Source organism: Hyaena hyaena, unplaced genomic scaffold (assembly GCF_003009895.1).
Source record: "Hyaena hyaena isolate Hyena2069 unplaced genomic scaffold, ASM300989v1 scaffold_144, whole genome shotgun sequence".
NCBI lineage: Eukaryota > Metazoa > Chordata > Mammalia > Carnivora > Hyaenidae > Hyaena > Hyaena hyaena.
In genome coordinates this window covers 1,145,316-1,165,897 of record NW_024080776.1, presented here as the reverse complement: position 1 = coordinate 1,165,897, position 20,582 = coordinate 1,145,316, and the positions used below count along the sequence as shown (strand labels likewise).

The window sequence follows — 20,582 nt, the reverse complement described above, 5'->3', positions numbered from 1 at the left end:
TCCCTGGCCAATGGCCATTAGGGCTAAAGGGCACCGCCCGAGCCGGGAGGCGGGGCTCCAGCTGAAGCACAGGGCTCCGCTGAGGGGCGGGGTCCCGGCTTAGGGAAAGCGGAAAAGGCGGCGTAAGGTTCCTGGGCTTGCGCCGCCGGGCTTGGGAGGCGAGGCTCCACTCAGGGAAGGGGCGGGGAGGGGAGGGGCGTGGTAGGCGGGGCTCCTCGGAGGTGGGACTCTGGTCTCCGTGGCGGGTGGCGGGCGGTCCCGTTAGGTCTGAGGCTGCCATGGCTGCACGCGCTTTTAGGCTGCTGACCACACTGCTGGCGATTGCCGCCGCTGCCTCCCGGGCCGAGGTCGAGTCCGAGGCGGGATGGGATGTGCCTGCGCCTGATCTGCTCTTCGCGGAGGGAACCGCGGCTTACGCGCGCGGGGACTGGGCAGGGGTGGTCCTGAGCATGGAGCGGGCGCTGCGCTCCAGGGCCGCCCTACGCGCCCTTCGCTTGCGCTGCCGCACCCGCTGTGCCGCCGACCTCCCGTGGGAGCTGGAGCCCGACCCGTCCCCGAGCCTGGCGCAGGCCTCCGGCGCCGCCGCCCTGCGGGACTTGCGCTTCTTTGGGGGCCTGCTGCGTCGCGCCGCCTGCCTGCGCCGCTGCCTCGGGCCGCCCGCCGCCCACTCGCTCAGCGAGGAGCTGGAGTTGGAGTTCCGCAAGCGGAGCCCCTACAACTACCTCCAGGTCGCCTACTTCAAGGTGCAGACCTGTCCGGCCCCGGGCGGCAGGGATCTTTCTGGGTGCGGTTGCAAATGACCCGGGCGAACTCGGGGGTGGGGTGGGGATGGGGGGTCGGGGAAGTGTCCGTGGAGAGGGACGGTGGCCTCCTGGCCAGGGAGCTCTCCTCGGACCCAGGGAGAAGAGGGACCCTGCCGGAAGACCTGCGACGCCAGGTTCGCATAGGCAGATGGTGACCCCAAAGGTCCAGCCTGGGGTTAAGGCACGGACCAAGCAAAACTTGGCCTTGTGTTCCCCGGCAGGCCTGCTAGGGGAAACTAAAGCGGCAGTTCGGGTCTCTCCTCCGGATTTCATTGTAAGTGTCCGAGTGAGAAGCTAGGACCTTTCTACAATATCCTCCTTCCGGTTGGTTGTCCAGTGATGCTTTTCCTGCCGCATGAGTGCAGCAGCTCTCTTTCAGGACGTGAGGTTGCCACGTCGCCGGTAGGGGCTGTCTAGCCACTAGGGCTGTGGGGGGACCTTCTGGCTACTGTCAGGTTTTCAAAGAAAAATGAGCATTTTTAGGAATTCCAGAGTGGCGTAAGCCAAGTGTATACATGGATTTGGAGCGTCCTTGGCTTGTGGTGGTGGTGATGATGATAGCCAACACATACTTCCAGATACTATTTTAAGAACTTTGTATTTATTGATTCATTTGCCCAGATCTTGTCAATATCCTGTAAGGTAGGTGCTATTATTAGCCCCGTTTTATTGGGGGAAAACAAAGAAGAAGGAGCTATGCTGCATATTTATTATGTCCATAGTTTAACAGACCTTCAGTTCCCCCTAAAGAGAGACTTAGAGAACCATGGGCACCAGACGCCCACCTCTCCACACATTTTGCTTACACAATTTTGTTCCCTTCCTCCTTGTTACTTGGGAAAGTACTGTATTTGGAACCAAAATAAGTGGGTCATGTCTTTGGTCCTGTCACTTAACAGCTCTTTCTAACATTCTTTGACAAATGTACCTACTACATTCCAGGTCTTGTACAGGTCATTAAAATGCTTAACTTTACCTTGTTTTGTTTCACATCGCTTCCCTATCAATCACTATAGAAGAGGCTAAAAAGGGTGTGTATATAGGGCTGTGGGAGCACAAAGGAGGTAGAACCTAGCTTTGTTTCAGAGAAATCAGGGAGACTGAAAGAAGAGTTGACAATTGAAGTCAGTCCTAAATCTCACTAGAGGGGAGGAAGAATGGCCATTCCAGGTAAAGTGAGGCCAGACTAAGAAGAATGCTCTGCAGGCTTCAGGAGCCAGCATCAGAATCTGGTCGTAGATTGCTAATTCTGGAATGTGGAATAAGCCTTGGGAGAAGGAGAAAGAGGTGTCGGGGCTAACCATTAGGGGATGAGTGTGGGTTGTCCACATGAGAGAAGGGAATTAGGTGCCTTGGTGCTTGGTAAAGTAGGACTGGGGGTGGAGAGAGAAAAGAGAAGGAGGAAATGCACAAGCAATGTAGAGAGATAACGGTGGGAGAATAAATCCATAAAGGGGATAAATGTGGGAGAATTTCTAATTGTACAATTAACAAAAAAGGTACAGAGATTGCGATTATTGACTCTGGGTCACTTAGCTATTTTAGGATCTGAGCCAGGGCTGACTCCTTATTTAATGTGCATTTACTAGTACTGATGGTAAGAGGAAACGGAAAAAATTGTTAGCATGTTGATTGTACCAGCTAACATTTATTGAGCACATAGTATGTGCCCAGCACCATGTATTAGAAGCTGCATATATATCACCTTGTGTAACGTTCTCAACAACCCTGTGAGTTAGTGACTGCTCTCTGCAGATGAGACAGATTTGGGAACTGAATTTAGAGAGTAAACTTTAAGTGACTTATCTAAAGCCCCAGCAAGTTACTGACTAAATCTAGCTTTGTCACAGGTCTGTGTGACACTGAAGCCCACGTTAATCATTAGATCATCAGTGACTTATTTTAGCTTCTACATAGGAACCTGTTTAACACCGTCCACTGCTATGGGCATTATTGTGGCACATACCACAGTTTTCTCTTCTCAGATTTCAGTATAACCACTTGTTTGACCCTCATGAGCCCTGGGCTTCGAGTCAGAAGATGCCATGTCTGGATTTTGTATGAGACCTTGAGATTTTTCAGTCACCCATCTTTTCCTTGAATATGTCAAAAACACTTGATTATATTTTAAGCAAAAAAAAAAAAAGAAAGAAAGAAAAGAAAAGAAAAGCCTCTTCTAGGAAAATCCTTAGGTGCAGCATCATTGTTAGCTGCTTTTTTTCCTCTACTACTAAATTCTTGAAGCCTTATACTTTTTTCAGCTCAGTTGCCACATCTGAATCTTGAAAATATACTATTTGGGCAGTCAGTTTTCCATAGTACTGCCCCTCACAATATGACCTTTGTTTAAAAATAGCACGTTTGCTCTGTTGAAGGTTTACCTCCAATGATTTGGGGCACTGCTACGTCTGATTGGGGAAGTGACTGATTCTGCCCAGGGCTCTGTACTCCTAATTTCTGGGATGTAGTTCCTGCAGTAGATGTGTTTTCTGGGGCTGGCAAGGCTCTGGAGCATACTGTTTTAAGTGGAAGGTTCAGGAAGGCTGGGATTTCCTGTTTACCATGGACCGTGCATTTGGACACAAACCTTCAGGGTTTGGATGTGAGGATTATGTTCTTGTGCTTTATTCTTAGATAAACAAGCTGGAGAAAGCGGTAGCAGCGGCACACACCTTCTTTGTGGGCAACCCTGAACACATGGAGATGCGGCAGAATCTGGACTATTATGAAACCATGTCTGGAGTGAAGAAGGACGACTTCAAGGATCTTGAGGCCAAACCCCATATGGTGAAAAAAACTTTGTCCCTTTCTCTTTCTCTCTTTTTATTATTTTTAATTTTTTTAAGGTTTATTTACTTTTGAGAAACAGAGCGCGAACGGGGGAAGGGCAGAGACACACACACACACACACACACACACACACACACACACACAGAATCCGAAGCTGGGTCCAGACTCCGAGCTGCCAGCATGGAGCCCGATGCTGGGCTCGAACCCACGAACCATGAGATTATAACCTGAGCCGAAGTCGAATGCTTAACTGACTGAAAGCCACCCAGGCGCCCCCCTCTCTCTCTCTTTATTAAAATGACCTTTACTAGGCTTGTTTTCTGATTACAGAAGTAGTAGATGTCCATTGTACAACACTAGAAAAATGCAGTTAAGTATAAATTTTTTTTTAATGTTTTATTTCTGAGAGAGAGAGAGAGGCAGCATGAGCAGGGGAGGGTCAGAGAGATACAGAATCTGAAGCAGGCTCTGGGCTCTGAGCTAGCTGTCAGCATAGAGCCCGACTTGGGGCTCGAACCCACAAACTGTGAGATCATGACCTGTGCTGAAGTCGGACGCTTAACCGACTGAGCCACCCAGGCACCCCAATGCAGTTAAGTATAAAGCAGAAAGTAATCATCTGTAATACTGCCACCTTAACCAGTAGTTCTGGGCATCTGGGTGGCTCAGGTCATGATCTCACAGCTCGTGGGTTTGAGACCTGCATCTGTCTCTGTGTTAACAGCTTGGAGCCTGGAGCCTGCTTTGGATTCTGTGTCTCCATTTCTCTCTGCCTGTCCTTATTAATGCTCTGTCTTTCTCTCTCTCTCTCAAAAATAAATAAGTATTTTAAAAAATAAAAAAAAAACAGTAGTTCATACTTCAGCCTATTTTTAAAGTCTTCTATATCTTAATTTTTTTTTAATGTTTATTTATTTATTTTGAGAGAGAAAGAGAGCACAAGTCAGGGAAGGAAAGAAAGAGAGGAAGAGAGAGAATCCCAAGCAGGCTTCATATTATCAGTACAGAGCCAGATCTGGGACTCAGTTCCACAACCCATGAGATCAGGACCTGAGCCAAAACCAATAGGTGGATGCTTAACCGACTCAGCCACCAGGCATCTCCACTATATCTTAATTTTTAAATCTAATTTGGTATCATATTGTGTATGTATTTTTCAAAATCCTTTTGGAACTAACACTATATCATGAGGCTTCTCTCATGTCTTCGGATTTTCTTTGAAAATACAATTTTTAATGGTTGCCTGATAGTCCATTTTCTGCATAATTGTATTAATTTACTGTGTAGGTTTTTGCTTTCACTACAATAAGCGGTGCAATGTTCCCTGATGATCTTATTCTGTTTGTTTAGCAGAAGTCCATGTCCCACAACAGATAGTACCTGTGATGGTAATAGCATTTTATAAAGAGCTTATGTTCTCTTAAGTTTTAACAGGTTAGAAGTAGAGATATTAGAAACAAACAATACCAAAATGACTTTTAAAAGTAAATTGTATACATTGAATACATTCTACAACTACACACTGTGTGTATGAGTGTGTGTGTGTGTGTGTGTGTGTGTGATATTGATTCTGTGACAAATGAGAATAGTTATTGTGCACGAGAACGGGAGCTGTGTCTCACAGACAGCCAAACCCATTCTGCAGTCATCTCCAGCTCACGTCACCCCTTGTGCTGCGAAGATTGCTACCATCAGCCCAGACCTCATTCTAGCATCTAGAGTTCTTTTTCATGAAGTCTTTATTTTAAACACTATGATCCCTACAGAAAAGTACAAGAAAATGACAATGAACTCCCGCGTATCTTTTATCTAGATTGAGTTAAATGCTTTTGAATGTGCAGAGAAACCTGTGAAGGCCATTTACAAAAGGTCTCCACTGGGTAGCAGCCACCGTTTTGCGTCCCTAACTCGAGGCAGGCCATGAGGATGCCCGTGCAGGTGGCCAGGGGCAGGAGGGGGGCGGGAGGAGGCGGCGGCGAGGGCCAGGGGCCCGGGGCTGCGTGTGGCCCGCAGGTGAGTCCCCCCTTCCTCCCAGTAGCACGAGTTCCGGCTGGGAGTGCGGCTCTACTCGGAGGAGCAGCCGCACGAAGCGGTGGCCCACCTGGAGGCGGCGCTGCGGGAGTACTGGGTGGCGGACGCGGAGTGCCGCGCGCTCTGCGAGGGGCCTTACGACTATGACGGCTACAACTACCTGGAGTACAACGCGGACCTCTTCCAGGCCATTGCAGGTGCGCGGCCGCGGGCTTGCCCTCGCCTGTCCCTGCCCCCCCTCCCCCCCCCGCGAGGGGCGCCCGGGGCCACGCGGTGACAATGCGCCCACAGCGGCTTCCACCTCAAACCTAAATCCCCGCCAGCTGAGAATCGGCCTGAAAGTTCCTTCCGCTTGACCCTGTTCGTCTTCACCAGAATCTGAATCCTGAAGATGGACCTGCTGGTTACTCCCCTCTTCGATTCCTTTCAGATCATTACATCCAGGTCCTCAGCTGTAAGCAGAACTGCGTCACAGAGCTGGCCTCCCACCCGAGCCGAGAGAAGCCCTTTGAAGACTTCCTCCCGTCACATTATAACTATCTGCAGTTTGCCTACTATAACAGTAAGGCCCACTTTCTTCCTTTGCCGCTTCTCAGTGGGAAGCCCAGAGCCAGGTAGGCAGGGACAGTGGCCCCCGTGCTGCCTCAACATGTTTGCCTTCTCATTGTGACTGTGGGAGGCACCCAGCAGGGTGGCCCCTGGGTGCTTTGTGACAAGCCACCGACCCCAGAAGCCGAGGCCAGCAGGCAACAAAGCTGGGAGAGGGAGACTTAGGACTGCTCTCTCATCCCTTCTATAACGTTTATAACCTGATTTTCCATCTGAGTTAAAGTAGAGCAAAGGCAAGGACATTCTACCATTACTACCGTTTAAACCAGTTAACAGGACATTTTTCAGCCCTTCTCCCTAGGACGGGCTGGGCGGGGGGCTGCCAGTATCCAAACAAGCAGCAAGTGAGCAGGTCCTTACTGAGTACTTTCCATGTGCTAAGCATCACCACATACTCAAGAGTATGAGGTATTTATTTCTTTTTCTTTCTTTCTTCTTCTTCTTTTTTTTTTTTTTTTTAGAAGATAGGCTTCTAGTTTTTGGTTTTGTTTTGTTTTTAAGAAATCTCTAGGGGCGCCTGGGTGGCTCAGTTGGTTAAGCATCTGACTTCAGCTCAGGTCATGATCTCACGGTTCATGAGTTCGAGCCCCGCGTCAGGCTCTGTGCTGACAGCTCAGAGCCTGGAGCCTGCTTCAGATTCTGTGTCTCCCTCTCTCTCTGACCCTCCCCTGCTCATGCTGTCTCTCTCTCTCTCTCTCTCTCAGAAATAAATAAAACATAAAAAAAAAATTTTTTTTAAATCTCTACACCCAATGCGGGCCTTGAACTTATGACCCTGTGATCAAGAGTCAAATGCTCTTCTGACTTGAGCCAGCTGGGTGGCCTGAATATGAGATGTTTAGAGTTGAGTTAGGGAGACCCAACACATGTGAATGAGAGCTGTCCTTCACTCTGTCCCCATCTTCTGAAAATCTGTAGGGAAAAGAAGGTACGAAGATGGGACTGTTCATGAAATTGGCCTCCTGTGAGGCTAATGTTTCAATTACTTGTGAAAAGTTAAAGTTGTGGGCATTCAACACTAGGCAGGCCTGAGGGTGTTGAGTGCCTTAAATCAATTCTATATTCTACTTTTATGTAACTTCTGTTCTTATTCTAGCATTCCCCCCTCAGATCAGGCGGCTATGTTAGGTAGCAGGGCCGCCGTGCGTGTCATCACCGCCTCGAGCTGCGCTGAGACTCAGCACCGGTGGCTCCTGGTACCCAGGATTAGACCCTCTCCTCCCAGCCATTTATTTATTTATTTATTTATTTATTTATTATTTATTTATTTTGCTTCACAGTTGGGAATTATACACAGGCTATTGAATGTGCCAAGACCTATCTCCTCTTCTTCCCCAACGATGAGGTGATGAACCAGAACCTGGCCTACTACACAGCCATGCTCGGAGAAGAACCAGCCAGATCCATTGGCCCCCGTGAGGTGAGAGACTCACGTTAGTTAGGGCAGTCGCCAACCAAACCCAGACCAAAGGGCAGAGAGTGTGTGTGTGTGAACAGGGGGGGTTGGGGAGGGTCTGGTACTGCTTGAGCAGGAGGTGTCAGGGCACTAACGCGCGTGTCACTCAGCAGCAAGGGAGCAGCCTTACCCAGTGTGATCGGGGCCCAGAAGTCTGTTGTCTGAGTCACAAAAGAAAAGCAGAATTGCAATGCGAGCACTCCTTTTCCCCTTTCTCGGCATCTCTGCTTTGAGGCTTTATACCGTTTGGCCAACATCTATCATTTTGTTACTTCAAGCTAAATGCTTTTTTCACTCACCTGTTTTCTTGCCTCCGTTTCCTCCCTGTCCCTTCTTTCTGCCGTTGTGTGAGCGAGCTCTCCCTCTGTCAGCACTAGGCCCACCTCCCTCCCAAGCAGACGCAGTGACCAAAGTGAAACTCTCTGACATGTTCAATGGTTATTTCTAGGTGGTGGAATATGGGTGATGTTTGTATCTTGCCTATTTAGATTTTCTTTTTTTATTATTTTTAATTTATTTTTAATTTTTTTATGTTTATTTATTTTAAAAACAGAGAGACAGAGCACAAGGTGGGGGGGGGAGGGGCAGAGAGAGAGGGAGACACAGAATCCAAAGCAGCCTCCAGGCTCTGAGCTGTCAGCACCGAGCCCGACATGGGGCTCGAACCCACGAACCATGAGATCATGACCTGAGCCAAAGTGGACACTTAACCAACTGAGCCACCCAGAGGCCCCTATACTTTCTAAATTCCCTTCAGCAAATGGTATTATTTTTGTACTTAAAAACACAGAAAATTCTGTCTTTTAAACTTAGTGAAATGTGATACTATGATCCTTGATATTTGTACGTATGCCTTGCACACACCCGACCCTCTCCTTCTGGAGCCCACAACAGTGAGTTGGATTTGAAGTCACTAGTCTGAGCTCAGGCACCCACTCCTCCACTTAGTAGCTGTGTAAACTTCCACACATCATGTGGCATCTCAGGCACACGGCATGGCCCCTCTGAGTCTTGGTTGTTCCTTCTATAGGATGGGATTGTGGTTCTTAACTCTTTCTTTAACACAAGGTGAGCATGAGGGTCAGATGACATACTGAGTGTAAATGCACTTTGTAAGCCAACAGGCACGAGTGTCTCCCCAGTGTTTTGTGGACAGGTAGCATCACGGAGGTCTTGCTGATGGTACACACCACAAGCAGCCAGTGGCCGGTTTCCTCACCTCTTACCTCAGCCATCTCTTGAAACAAGGTGGCTGTGAGGAAGCTGGGTGGCTCAGTTAGTTGAGCGTCTGACATTAGCTCAGCTTGTGATCTCACGGTTCATGGGTTCGAGCCCCATGTCAGGCTCTGTGCTGACAGCTCAGAGCCTGTAGCCTGCTTTGGATTCTGTCTCCCTCTCTCTCTGCCCCTCCCCTGCTCGCTTTCTGTCTCTGCCTTTCTCTCAAAAATAAATAAACATTAAAAAATTTTTTTAAATAAAAAAAAAGCACAACCATAGGGCACTAATGATACAGAAAGGTATTTAATCCAAAATTCACAGACTACTGTAGTAAATCTAATAGTGGATATGTATGCAAGCTGTAGCAGAAGCATGGAAGAGAAAGAATTGACTGGGGTGCCTCGGTGGCTCAGTCAGTTGAGCATCAGATTCTTGATTTTGGCTCAGGTCATGATCCCAGGGTCATAGCATCGAGACCCACGCCGGGCTCTATGCAAAGTGTGGACCCTGCTTAAAATTCTCTCTCTGTCTGTCTCTCTCTCTGTGTCTCTCTCTTCCCTTCTTCCCTTTTCCCCTGATCATATGCTCTCTCTCTCTTTCTCTCTCAAATTAAAAAAAAAAAGGGGGGGGAAATAATCAACTGATAAGTCATTAGGTTTCAAGAGGAAGTGCTGTTGACATTTAGTTTTAAAAACCTTCAGGGGCGCCTGGGTGGCTTAGTCGGTTAAGCGTCCGACTTTGGCTCAGGTCAAGATCTCACGGTTTGTGGGTTCGAGCCCCGCGTCGGGCTCTGTGCTGACAGCCAGCTCAGAGCCTGGTGCCTGTTTTGGATTCTGTATCTCCCTCTCTCTGACCCTCCCCTGCTCACGTTGTCTCTCTCTTTCTCAAAAATAAATTAAAAAACATTAAAAAAAAAACAACAACCTTCAGCAGGTGAATGAGGCATGGAGGGGCCTTTTATATGAAGAACAGCATGTGCAAATAACCTGGACAATTGTCCCACGTAAATGGAAGATGATACTGGGGAGGTACAGAAGATGAGGCCTGGGAGAGTCAGATTGTGAAGGGTTTTGAGTGCCTTCCCCAGACCTTGGCCTCTATTCCATAAGGCAGACAGCGGTGGGTGCTCGAAGGGATTTAAACAGTAGCCCGACCAGCTGTAATGGTGCAAGGCTCAGAACGGGAAGGAGCTAGAAGCAGGAGACCAGTGCAGGGCTACAGTGGGGGTGCAGAGGGGTGCTGCTGGGCCCAGGGAGGCAGTGGCTGGAGGAGGGAACTGGCTTGGTGGAGTAGGAGGTGGCGTGAGCAGAATGGGTCACCCCTCCATCTTCCTATCTAACTAGAACCGAGTTTCCAGCTTTGGAGATGCACGTGTGGTGCTGCCCACCTAGCTCGGGCACACAGGGGTGGAGCAGGGCACTTTCCTCACGGGTCTGCTCTGCCTGTATGCCAGCCCCAGGTAGCTAAGTTTTCCCCTGTTCACCAGGAGAAGGAGGTAGAGAATGAGGCAGCAGCTGATTTCCCATTGTGGCCATTGTGGAGCTATTGAAAATGACCACACTTCCAACGTGTGTGGCATTTAGTCTGAAAAATTCTTTCATAGATTTTGTCTCATTTGATTATCATACGGTGACATGGGGCCACCAGCTTGCCCTGGAGGAAAAAAAAAACAACAAGGTTCTTCCTTCCTGGCTCTGGAATCCCTAGTCTCCAAATAGAAATAACCCTTCTCTTGCCATCCCCTCTCCTGTGGAGACCGGACCTTGTAGTTGTCCTCTTTGGCCACTAGATGGAGACCGTCTCATTTGAGATGGTGCTTTTCAAGGTGTCTTTGTCTTGCTCGGTCAAGACCCTTTCCGCCCCCCCTTAATGGTCATATTAGTGAGTTTGAGACAGAGTGGGAAATAAACCACTTTCAACTAGAGCTCTCCTTTCTGGAGAGAAGGTAACTAGCGTCTGCTGAGCCCTGTCCCAGGCCACGCACTGTGCTGTGTGGTTCACACCGTCATCTCATTTCATCCCCACAGCAGCCCTGATAGGGGGCGCTATTCTCCCACTTTACAGAGGAGGACATTCCAGCTCCAGGAGATGGGCTAACTCCCACAGTGGCCTGTGGCTGGTAGTGGTGACCCGCCTCTGTCCCTGCGTTACCCCAGGGCTGGCACAGTTCCTGGCTCGTAGCTGACGCTCCACAAATCATTGCCCAGTGAATAAACATAGGAGTGGGATTTGCCTCCTAGCAGCCTCATAGAGCTGTGGGAGAGGGCTAAATGGGAGAACGCACCCAGCTGGGTGTCTAGCACTTGGTGAACCACTTAAACTCCTTAGGAGAAATTTTCCATCTCCCCGTTGGGTAAATATGATAGATGTTATAGAGCTCATTGACGTCTTGTTAACATTTTCCTTACTGCCCTCATCTTTTCTTTCAACTGATGGTGTCTTCTTTTTCTCTTCTTTCCTCATTCTGCGGCTTGGAGGCTAGCAGGGCACCTAGGGAGAGATGTGACCCTAGAAGGTATTTAGTTTCCCTGCCCTGGGTAACCCTCCCTGTGAGCACGTGTGGGGAGGGCCAGCAGGCCGGAGCCACTGCTCTAGCTGTAGCCGCAGGACTCCGGGAGGGATCCAGGCTGCTCAGAGTCGGGGCGGAGGCAGGGCCCTAACTAAAATCACGTGGGATTTAGTTTTGGGAAGACCTGGGTCTGAATGTCAGTCTCTGCTCAATTTCCTATAGTGTTACCTTAAACAGGTCCCATATCCCCTCTGCTCCTCAGTGTCTTTGTCTGTAAAATGAATACTATCAACCTCAAAGGTGGCTGTAAAGGTTAAGGGACAGGGAGCCCCTAGGTCCCCCGCCTCAGCATTGAACCCCCATGGAAATCCGTAAAGAACTCTCCTTCTTTGAGGAATGTTTCCCCATCTCCTGAGAATCATCAGATTTCCTGTCTCAGAGATTAAAGGGAGGAGACAAGGGGTCTTAGGCCACCCTCAGAGGCATTGCTTGTGCCAGAGGAACCCTGGAGCACAGAGCTGAGCCTTCTGTCCCAAACTGGAGAACAGACACACTAGTACTCGTGGTGGTGGGAGAGCAGCCTTAGGTCACGCTGGGAGCCACAGTGCAGGACATGGGGTTGAACTCTCCCCTCCCACCCCCGCCGCAGAGCTAACAGGGCTGAGTTCCAGGGCCTTCCTTCCACTCCTTTTCCTCAGAGTGCCCGGGAGTACCGACAGCGCAGCCTGCTGGAGAAAGAACTGCTCTTCTTTGCTTACGATGTTTTCGGAATTCCCTTCGTTGACCCGGTGAGCCAGGATGCGGGAGCCGGGGGGTGGGGCGGCGGGGCGGCTGTGTGGCTCTGGGGAGCAAACCTTCAGGGGGCTGAGCCAGACATGGGATCTGTGAAACCTGTGGACGAGAACCAGAGGAAGGCAGAGGGGGTCCTGGGCAGCCAGAGGTGGCTCCGGCTCCCCCGCCTCACTTTACCTCCTGAAAGGAGGCCGGCGATGAGGCGGGTCCTGCTGTAGGCTCTGCTACGCGTGGAGACCTGGAGGGTGATGCGGGCCACCCTACAGCGCTGATTTTCCTCCTGACCTGCTTTTAGGATTCATGGACTCCAGAAGAGGTGATTCCCAAAAGATTGCAAGAGAAACAAAAGTGAGGCCCCTGAAGAAACTGCATGGCTGGACCGGCCTGATGAGGCACTCCAGGCTTCCTGAGCCCAGGCAGATGTGAACTCCTGGCAGGGGGGTGGGGGCTGGTCCAGGCTGGGAGGCTGGGGTGGGGGCCAGGGTGGCCCCGGAACACAGTCCTCAGGGTGGCCGTGCACACAGGTCAGAACGGGAAACAGCCGTCCGCATCTCCCAGGAGATCGGCAACCTCATGAAGGAGATCGAGACCCTGGTGGAAGAGAAGACCAAGGAGTCGCTGGATGTGAGCAGGCTGACCCGGGAAGGTGAGAGGTCAGAGCCCGGGCGTCTACGGCTGTCATGGACTCAGCAAGCAGGTGTCCCCACGCCGGCTGACCAGCCCCAGGACCTGGGCCAGGCTTAGCCTCGCCCGGTGCCCTTCCTAACTCGCCAGGACTTCCACCCAGAAAGGGCCCTGACGACTGGCCTCTGGTTAGGAAGTAGGACTCCTGTGTCACTGCAGCGCTAGGTCAGCTCTCCGCAGTCAGTGTTTATAGCACAGACCTCATCCTGTCTCCTGCTTCCATCATGCAGCCTGTTACCAAGCCTCTGGATCGGAGGGCTCTGCCCCCTTGCCTGCCCCCTCCAAGCTGCGCTGAGGCTGCTTGTCCTCACCTGCCTCCCCAGGCCTCTCCTCCCCCCGCTGCCGCAGGCCCCCAGCACCCGCTGTCTGCACTCCTGCCCTCCTTGGTCTGTCCTCCCCGCTACCGCATCGCTAGACCAGTCTTCCAAACACAAGGACCCTGCCCTACCCACCCTGCCTGCCCCTTTCACCTCATGTCATGTCGAGCTCTTCCCCTGCTGATACCTTGTGTTCATCTGCCCTGGGCTGCTCTTCCTCCAGCCTGTCCCTCCTCCCAGGGCGCGCCGCGTCATCTCTGCCCGTGAAGCCTTTCTTAATCTCCCAGCCCTGGGGATGCCCTCCCTCTTTCTTTTGAGCTACCATGGCAGCCTCCTCTGTGCTTGCACGGGGTCTGCTCGTGTGCATACTTGTTGGAAGATGTGCCACCTTCAGGAGTGAGACCCTTGTGGCAGCTGGGCACACAGTGGGGCCTCAGTAAATAGGTGGAGTTGAACTGTGTCTCCAGTAGGTCTCCAGCACGGAGGGACGGATAAAAGGGGAGGCTGGCCTTTGCTCTACGGGGGCTTAAGTGGACAGTTGTTAATTTAACAAGATTAGCACATGAAAAGAATTTGTCGGGCATGGGCATTCCTTTGTTTTCACTCTGTTGTTTCTCTGGGTCCTCATAACCGCCTGGGAGGTGGGTGGGGCAGATGGAGATCCTCATTTTATTTATTTATTTTTTTGAAAAATTTTTAATGTTTATTTATTTTTGAGAGAGAGAGAGAGAGGATGAACAAGGGAGGGGCAGAGAGAGAGGGAGGCTCAGAATCTGAAGCAGGCTCTAGACTCTGTGCTGTAAGCACACACAGCCTGATGTGGGGCTCGAACTCACAAACCGTGAGATCATGACCTCTGCTGAAGTCAGATGCTCAACCGACTGAGCCACCCAGGCGCCCTGGAGGTCCTCATTTTAAGTAAATGCTGCTGCTGGTGACGACGATGTGACAGGAGCTAAAATTTTGAGCACATTAACTATGTGTGCCAGGGATTGTGCTGAGTTTTTAACTTGCCTGTTCTCTTACATCAAACAAGCATCAGACTTGGGAGGTAGATGCTATTTTCGGATGAGGAAATTAGAGCTCTGGAAGGTTAAGTAATTTGCTAAGGTCACATGGCTAATAAGTGAGTTCTTTCTGATTCTGGAGCTCATGGTCTTAGGAACATGTTGGTGGTATTTCCTTAACTGGCAAAGGCCCAAAAGCCAGCAACTGTTTGGCAGGGGCCGGGACTAGTGCTTGGCTCTCCTGTCTTGGCAGCTCCAAGTTCTGTCCCCCCGGCCACCCTGGCCACCCCACCTTTGAGAGTGACCAAGTAGGAGGTTTCCCTGGCGACCTGGAAACACCCGGAATTTCTGTGCCCATCCAGTGGAGAGTGTCTGGGCAGAACTGCTGCGGGGCTCAGCCCAGTCTTCTGACTGCTTTGCAGGTGGCCCTCTGCTCTACGAGGGCATCAGTCTCACCATGAACTCCAAGGTCTTGAATGGTTCCCAGAGGGTGGTGATGGACGGTGTCATCTCCGATGCCGAGTGCCAGGAGCTGCAGAGACTTACCAATGTAAGGGAAACCTGGTGACGGTGCCTTCTCCCCCAGGGCCAGCCTTCCCTGCACCAGTGCCTCTTAGTGCCGAGCTCACCTGCCCCTCACCGTTAACCACCTCTTCCCAGATCCTCAGCTGCCCTGGCTAAGTCCTCCTGTGTTTTGGGCCTTGTAGGCGGCAGCGACCTCAGGAGATGGCTACCGGGGTCAGACCTCCCCACACACCCCTAGTGAGAAGTTCTATGGAGTCACTGTCTTCAAGGCCCTCAAGGTAAAATCAGTACTCAGCATTCTAGAGTGGGGGATGAGAGAGGAGAAGCTCAGGGTTTGGGGGGGGGAAGGGTTGGGGTGGGGGGTGGGGATGAACTCCATGAGATCCAAGTGAGGCAGCAAGACCAGACCGGTGTCCAGAGCTGGGAGAGTGCTTTCTGAAGGGCTGCACAAACTGTTTATGAAGAGAAGGGTGTAGGAGGGGCGGGTGTAACATGGGAGGGCCGACGTGCGTGGGTGCAGGGGCAGCACTTTGGGCGAGGGGCAAGTAGGACCTGGTGCCTCGTGGGCCCTGTCCGCCCACAACGTGCGTTCAGGGCAGCTCACTGCTGGTCCCCTTGGCAGCTGGGACAGGAAGGGAAGGTTCCCCTGCAGAGCGCCCACCTGTACTACAACGTGACCGAGAAGGTGCGGCGCGTCATGGAGTCCTACTTCCGCCTGGACACCCCCCTCTACTTCTCCTACTCACACCTGGTGTGCCGCACCGCCATCGAAGGTGGGCCTTCTCCATCCCTGCCGCTTCCGCTGAGCACACGCTGCGCCTGGCACTGGTGCTGAGGACGTGGAGGGGAACGGAGGACGCGGTCCTTTTCATCTTAGTCGGGGAACCAGAAAGTTCCCCCAGTGTGATCAGTGCAGCCCAGGAAGTTACAGTGAGTCAACTGGGAGGATAGGAGGACTTCCCAGAGGAGGTGATGAGTTACCCAGGATGAATAGGAGTTGTGGAGTGCCTAGGTGATGAGAGGTTGCTCAAGCCAGAAGGAACAGCATGTGCAAATGAGGGTAGGCATTGGCAACCTGGCGGTGGGGACTAAGAAAGTGCCCGTTTCTGGGGAGTGGGGTTGGAGTCAGGGCAGTCAGATAAGGCTGGACAGGCCTTCAGAAGCCAGATTGTGGAGAGCTACATTCAGGAGTTGGTTTTCATCCCGTAGGCCATTGGCTCTCAGCAGTGGTGTTAGACATGCAGGTGTGTAGAGCAGTCATGAGCTAAGTTACAAGTTCTCTGTCACAAATGGTTAAATACCAAATCTGTGAGAGATCTAATTTTATAAGTCAAGGCAGATTAAGCCAGCACCAGCTGGCTCAGTCAGTAGACTGTCCAATTCCTTGAGAGAAAGTGCACAAGTGAGCGAGGGGCAGAGAGAGGGAGAGAGAAAGAATCCCCCGAGGGGCAGAGAGAAAGGGAGAGAGAATCCTATGCACACTCTGCACTATCAGCACGGAGCCTGAAGGTCGAGCTCACCCGATGCGGGGCTCGAACTCACGAACTGTGAGATCATGACCTGAGCCAAAGTCGGACTCTTAACTGACTGAGCCCCCCAGGCGCCCCGCTAACTCTTTACCTTCGCTCCTGTCCGTTCCCCTCCGTGCGGTCCTTACCTTGGCTCCTCACTGCACCCTGCCTGCATCCCGCCACCCTCCGGACACCTCATTTTTACTTCCCTGGGGATTCCTGCTTTGTATCGTAGCCAGAAAGCTGGGGTCGTGCAGCTCAGTGCAGGACCGGCCCTTGGCTAGAGCCTCCTGACCCTACTCGCTGCACCTGGTTCCCCACCAAGAACCTTCCCAGGAAACCTGCAGATTTGTCCTGGCCTCTGGGCTGGTGGCTCAGCCAGCGACCCCCTAGTCCATTGGCCATTCCCATAGACCCGGATGCACTTGGGGAAGTACCCCGGTGGCAGCAGGAGAGCTGCATATCTCCTGAGGTGCCTCCACCTTAATGTACGTTACCCCGGCCCCAGAGGCACAGGCTGAGAGGAAGGACAGCAGCCACCCAGTCCACGTGGACAACTGCATCCTGAACGCTGAAGCCCTCGTGTGCATCAAGGAGCCCCCCGCTTACACCTTCCGGGACTACAGGTGACAGCTGTCCCCCCTCCCCAACACACGCACACGGAGGTGTGGGCCCAGCTGTCCCCAGAATCCAGTCCCTATCTCCACACCTCCTGGCTAGGAGGTCGGACAGTGTAGCGTGATGGGGAGGAGAGCAGATTCTCTGGAGCGAGGGTGGAGGGGTGGGAAGGCTGGGGTCATGTTTGAGGCTTCGGAGAAGGGTCTAGAAAGCTCTCTTTCCATGAAAGCCACCCTCCAGCTGCAGGCTAGGAGCTCCTGGAGATGAAGGAACTGGAGCTGTGGGTTGTGGGGGAGTAGCGGGGAGGGGAGGGGAGGGAGAGGAGGGAGAGGAGGAGGAGACCCCTGGTGAGACGCTGTCTGTTGTTCCTAGTGCTATTCTTTATCTAAATGGAGACTTCGATGGAGGAACCTTCTATTTCACTGAACTAGATGCCAAGACTGTGACAGTGAGTGTGCCCTTGTCCCCATCCCTGGGAGACAGAAACCCCCAAAGCACCAAGGGCCGAGTGGCCAGGGATCCCCTCCTCAAGCCAGGATGCCGAGGAGCTTTGAGATGTGTCACTCACTCCTCTGACTGGCCACCTCTCCAGCTCTGGTCTCTGGGAAGCCAGGCTGAGGAACCACCCCTGACCCTGGATCCTGATGATCCTGTGTCCCTTCTGAAGACAGGTTACAGTCTCCGTCCGAGTACCATCCCATCCCTACCCCCGCCCACACTTTGTGTCTCCCTCAGGCAGAAGTGCAGCCCCAATGTGGGAGGGCCGTGGGATTCTCTTCAGGCACGGAAAACCCACACGGAGTGAGGGCTGTCACCAGAGGGCAGCGCTGTGCCATCGCCCTGTGGTTCACCTTGGACGCCCGGCACAGTGAGCGGGTGAGAGCACTTGGGGCCACTGTGGTCTGTTCCCGGAAGGGCTCGGGTTCTGCTCCCACCTTCCCCAGTCTCAGTGCCAGTGGCTTAGACATGACAAGAGCCCAGGCCGCGAGTCCACAAAGGTCCCTTCCTCCGGCGGCATGTCACCGCGGTCACGTCGCCTTGTCCTCCTCGGTCCTTTTTCCTTACTTATAAACGGGGCTGCAGGTCAGGGATGCCAAGATGGGGGACAGTCCTGGTGCCTGGCTCCTGGCTGGGCAGCACCCCGGCTGTCTGCCCGGAGAGGAGGAGCTGCTGGGAAAGAGAGATGCTCAGAAGCCATGGCGGAAGACTCTTGTTCTCCAGGACGAGGTGCCTGAAAGGGGAGCGCCTGGCCCAGAGGCCTCTCTGAATGGGCAGGGGTTTGTCCTTGCAGGACAGGGTGCAGGCAGATGACCTGGTGAAGATGCTCTTCAGTCCAGAAGAGATGGACCTCTCCCAGGAGGGGCCCCCCAAGCCCGTCGAGGAGTCTCTCTCCGGCAGTGAGGCGGGACGCAGGGATGAGCTCTGACAGCGTCCAGCTCACTGGGGACGGGTGGCCGGACCCGCCTCGAGGAACTGTCCCGCGCCCTGGACCGGCCGGCCCCTGGGTGGGGGCTGCGGAGCCACGGGGAAGCTCTGTCTGCTGCCCGGCCAACAGGACCCGGCTCACAGCCGTCTGCACGGTGCTCCCGCTCCCCGAAGTGGACGTGGCAGGACGGCCCGCTCTCCCTCGGACCCGGCCGAGGGCTCAGGACGCAGGCCCCGAGCCACCCCTGGGGCCTGCACAGGCAGCCGCGTGACAGCAATACAGTATTTAAGTGTCTGTGTAGACAACCAAAGAATAAATGATGTGTGGGGTTTTTTTACTCAGTGGTTTGTTGAGAGGGTAGAAATGTGCCCACCTGCTATAGAACTGTCACTTGGTAAAGATCACTGGGCAGGACGCAGCTGCAGGGCCGCGTGGGGAGCCCTGGCGCAGGGCCCGGCTCCGCCACTTCTGTGCAGCCTCGGGCCAGACACTTAACCTCGGGGACCTCAGCGTTGTCATCAGTACAGCGGGGCCCCTGGGCCTCGCTCAGCCCACCTCCTGGCAGTTGTGTGGCCCGGCTTCGGTTATCAGCTGTGACAGCACTTCGTAAACTGGAACGCTCTGGATGAATGGTAGAGATTATTCTTAATCCCTCTCTGGCAGCGACCAGCCGGTCGGCAGTGCCCTGGCATAGTGCCCCCATGTCAGCCACATGCGTCCTGCTCTGCGGTCTGGCCTCAGAGTCCCCATAGTCTCGGGGCCTTCGCGTGCAGGACAGCGCACGCCTCCGGGAGACAGGAGCGGACTGCTCTCCGTGCCACAGCCCATCCCTCCTCCTGCGCCCGAGAGGCTGTGGGGTACCTGCACTCTGGGTCCTCATTTATTCACTCAGCCAGGAGCGACGTGCTGAGCACCAGCTAAGTGCCTACTGCTGGGGATACAGTGGCAAACAAGTCCCTGGCCTCACAGAGCTGCTATTGTAGTAGGGGAGACAGGTGACAAACGTAAACGTGTGTGCATGTGCTCGCGCATGCGTGTATGACCTTCCAAGGTAGAAAAGAAAGCAAGTCAGGCCCAGAGGAGGCGGGGGCTTGACAAGGAGGCGGACATGGCACAGAGTGGGCAAGGAGGAGGACAGCCAATGAGATGGGCATCTCAGGGGCCTCGCTGGTCACTGTGGGCACTTGGGCTGTGACTCAGGGAGACAGAAGCCCTCGGAGGAGTGACAGCATCTGCTGACATTGCCAAGACCTCGGTGAAGGGTGTGTGTAGAGAAGGGGCTTTGGGGCACGGACCAGATGAGGAGGCTGCGGCAGTCCCCAGTGGGGGAGGGGAGGCTGATGCGGATCAAGGTGACAGCGGGAAGGTGGTAGAAACAATCAGGTTCTGGACCTGTTTTTGCAGTAGAGCCCGCAGGAGTCGCTGGTGGGTCGGGTGGTGTGAGGAAACGGAGCGTCGTGAAGGCTTCCAGTCTAAGCACTTGGAAGAACGGAGCTGCTTTCCCCCGACAGGGAGACTGCAGAGAGATGGCGCTGGGCGTGGAACTGGAAGCCCAGTGTAACGAGTGTTATGCTTGAGTTCAAGGAGCCTGTTGGGCCTGGAAGCAGAAGTGTCAACTAGATGGTCGGATGAATGGATCCGGAGTTTAGGGAGAGGAGGAGGGAGGGGCCGTAACTTTGGGAGCCGCCACAGCTGTGGATGGTGTTCAACGCAGGGAGGCTGAGGTCAGTGTAGACAGGAAGAGGCAGAAGACTGAGCCTGGTGGGGCGGCGGGACCCCACAGAGGATGGGGGACGGCCGTGAGCAGGGGAGCCAAAAGGGACGGCGTCCTGGTGGCCAGTGGCAACAGCTTCACGTAGGAGCAGGGAGCAGGCGGCAGTGCTGCTGAGAGGCTGAGCAGATGGCAACTGAGGAGCCACTCGGGACCAGGTGACGTGGAGATCCACGGGAGCCTGGCAAGAGACACTGGGGAGGCCATGTGGACGAAAGGTGAGCTGGAGCGCCTCGCAAGAGGGGAAGAGTGTGAAGTGGCAAAGGCGGGTGTAGACAGCTCTTCTCAGGAGCTCAGCTCTTCGTGGGGGCATTGGGAGGAGCTGGAGGGAGATGTGGAGGAGCAGCTGTTCTTAATGTGGGAGACAGCAGCATGTGTGAGCGTGCTCAAGGGCAAGGGGCCGTCACTCCTCTGCCAGGTACTGGCAGACTGTCCTGTTTGGTGTCGCACTTGCCATAGGGAGAGAGGACTCACTGATGGAAGGAGCATGAGCTTTGCCCACGATCAGGGCTGGA

General features: G+C 53.2%; 1 protein-coding gene across 1 annotated transcript; it reads left to right on the top strand.

Annotated features, from left to right (window-relative positions):
- Nucleotides 1-227: 227 nt before the first annotated feature.
- Nucleotides 228-18,633, top strand: P3H1 (prolyl 3-hydroxylase 1). The gene is made up of 15 exons (XM_039238678.1): nucleotides 228-743; nucleotides 3,438-3,590; nucleotides 5,632-5,821; nucleotides 6,055-6,186; nucleotides 7,514-7,653; nucleotides 12,115-12,204; nucleotides 12,504-12,556; nucleotides 12,733-12,854; nucleotides 14,639-14,766; nucleotides 14,924-15,019; nucleotides 15,364-15,514; nucleotides 16,761-16,878; nucleotides 17,243-17,318; nucleotides 17,606-17,746; nucleotides 18,162-18,633. Exons 1-15 carry the CDS (start codon nucleotides 279-281, stop codon nucleotides 18,294-18,296), a joined length of 2,190 nt encoding a protein of 729 aa, XP_039094609.1. The 5' UTR covers nucleotides 228-278; the 3' UTR covers nucleotides 18,297-18,633.
- Nucleotides 18,634-20,582: the final 1,949 nt, after the last annotated feature.

What these genes read in the sequence shown, in the direction of transcription:
- P3H1 (XM_039238678.1), top strand. Translation starts at nt 279, where the DNA reads ATGGCTGCACGCGCTTTTAGGCTGCTGACCACACTGCTGGCGATTGCC. An exon ending in TCCAGGTCGCCTACTTCAAG is followed by an intron (nt 744 to 3,437) that starts GTGCAGACCTGT and finishes CTTTATTCTTAG; the next exon opens with ATAAACAAGCTGGAGAAAGC. An exon ending in TACACCTTCCGGGACTACAG is followed by an intron (nt 16,879 to 17,242) that starts GTGACAGCTGTC and finishes TGTTGTTCCTAG; the next exon opens with TGCTATTCTTTATCTAAATG.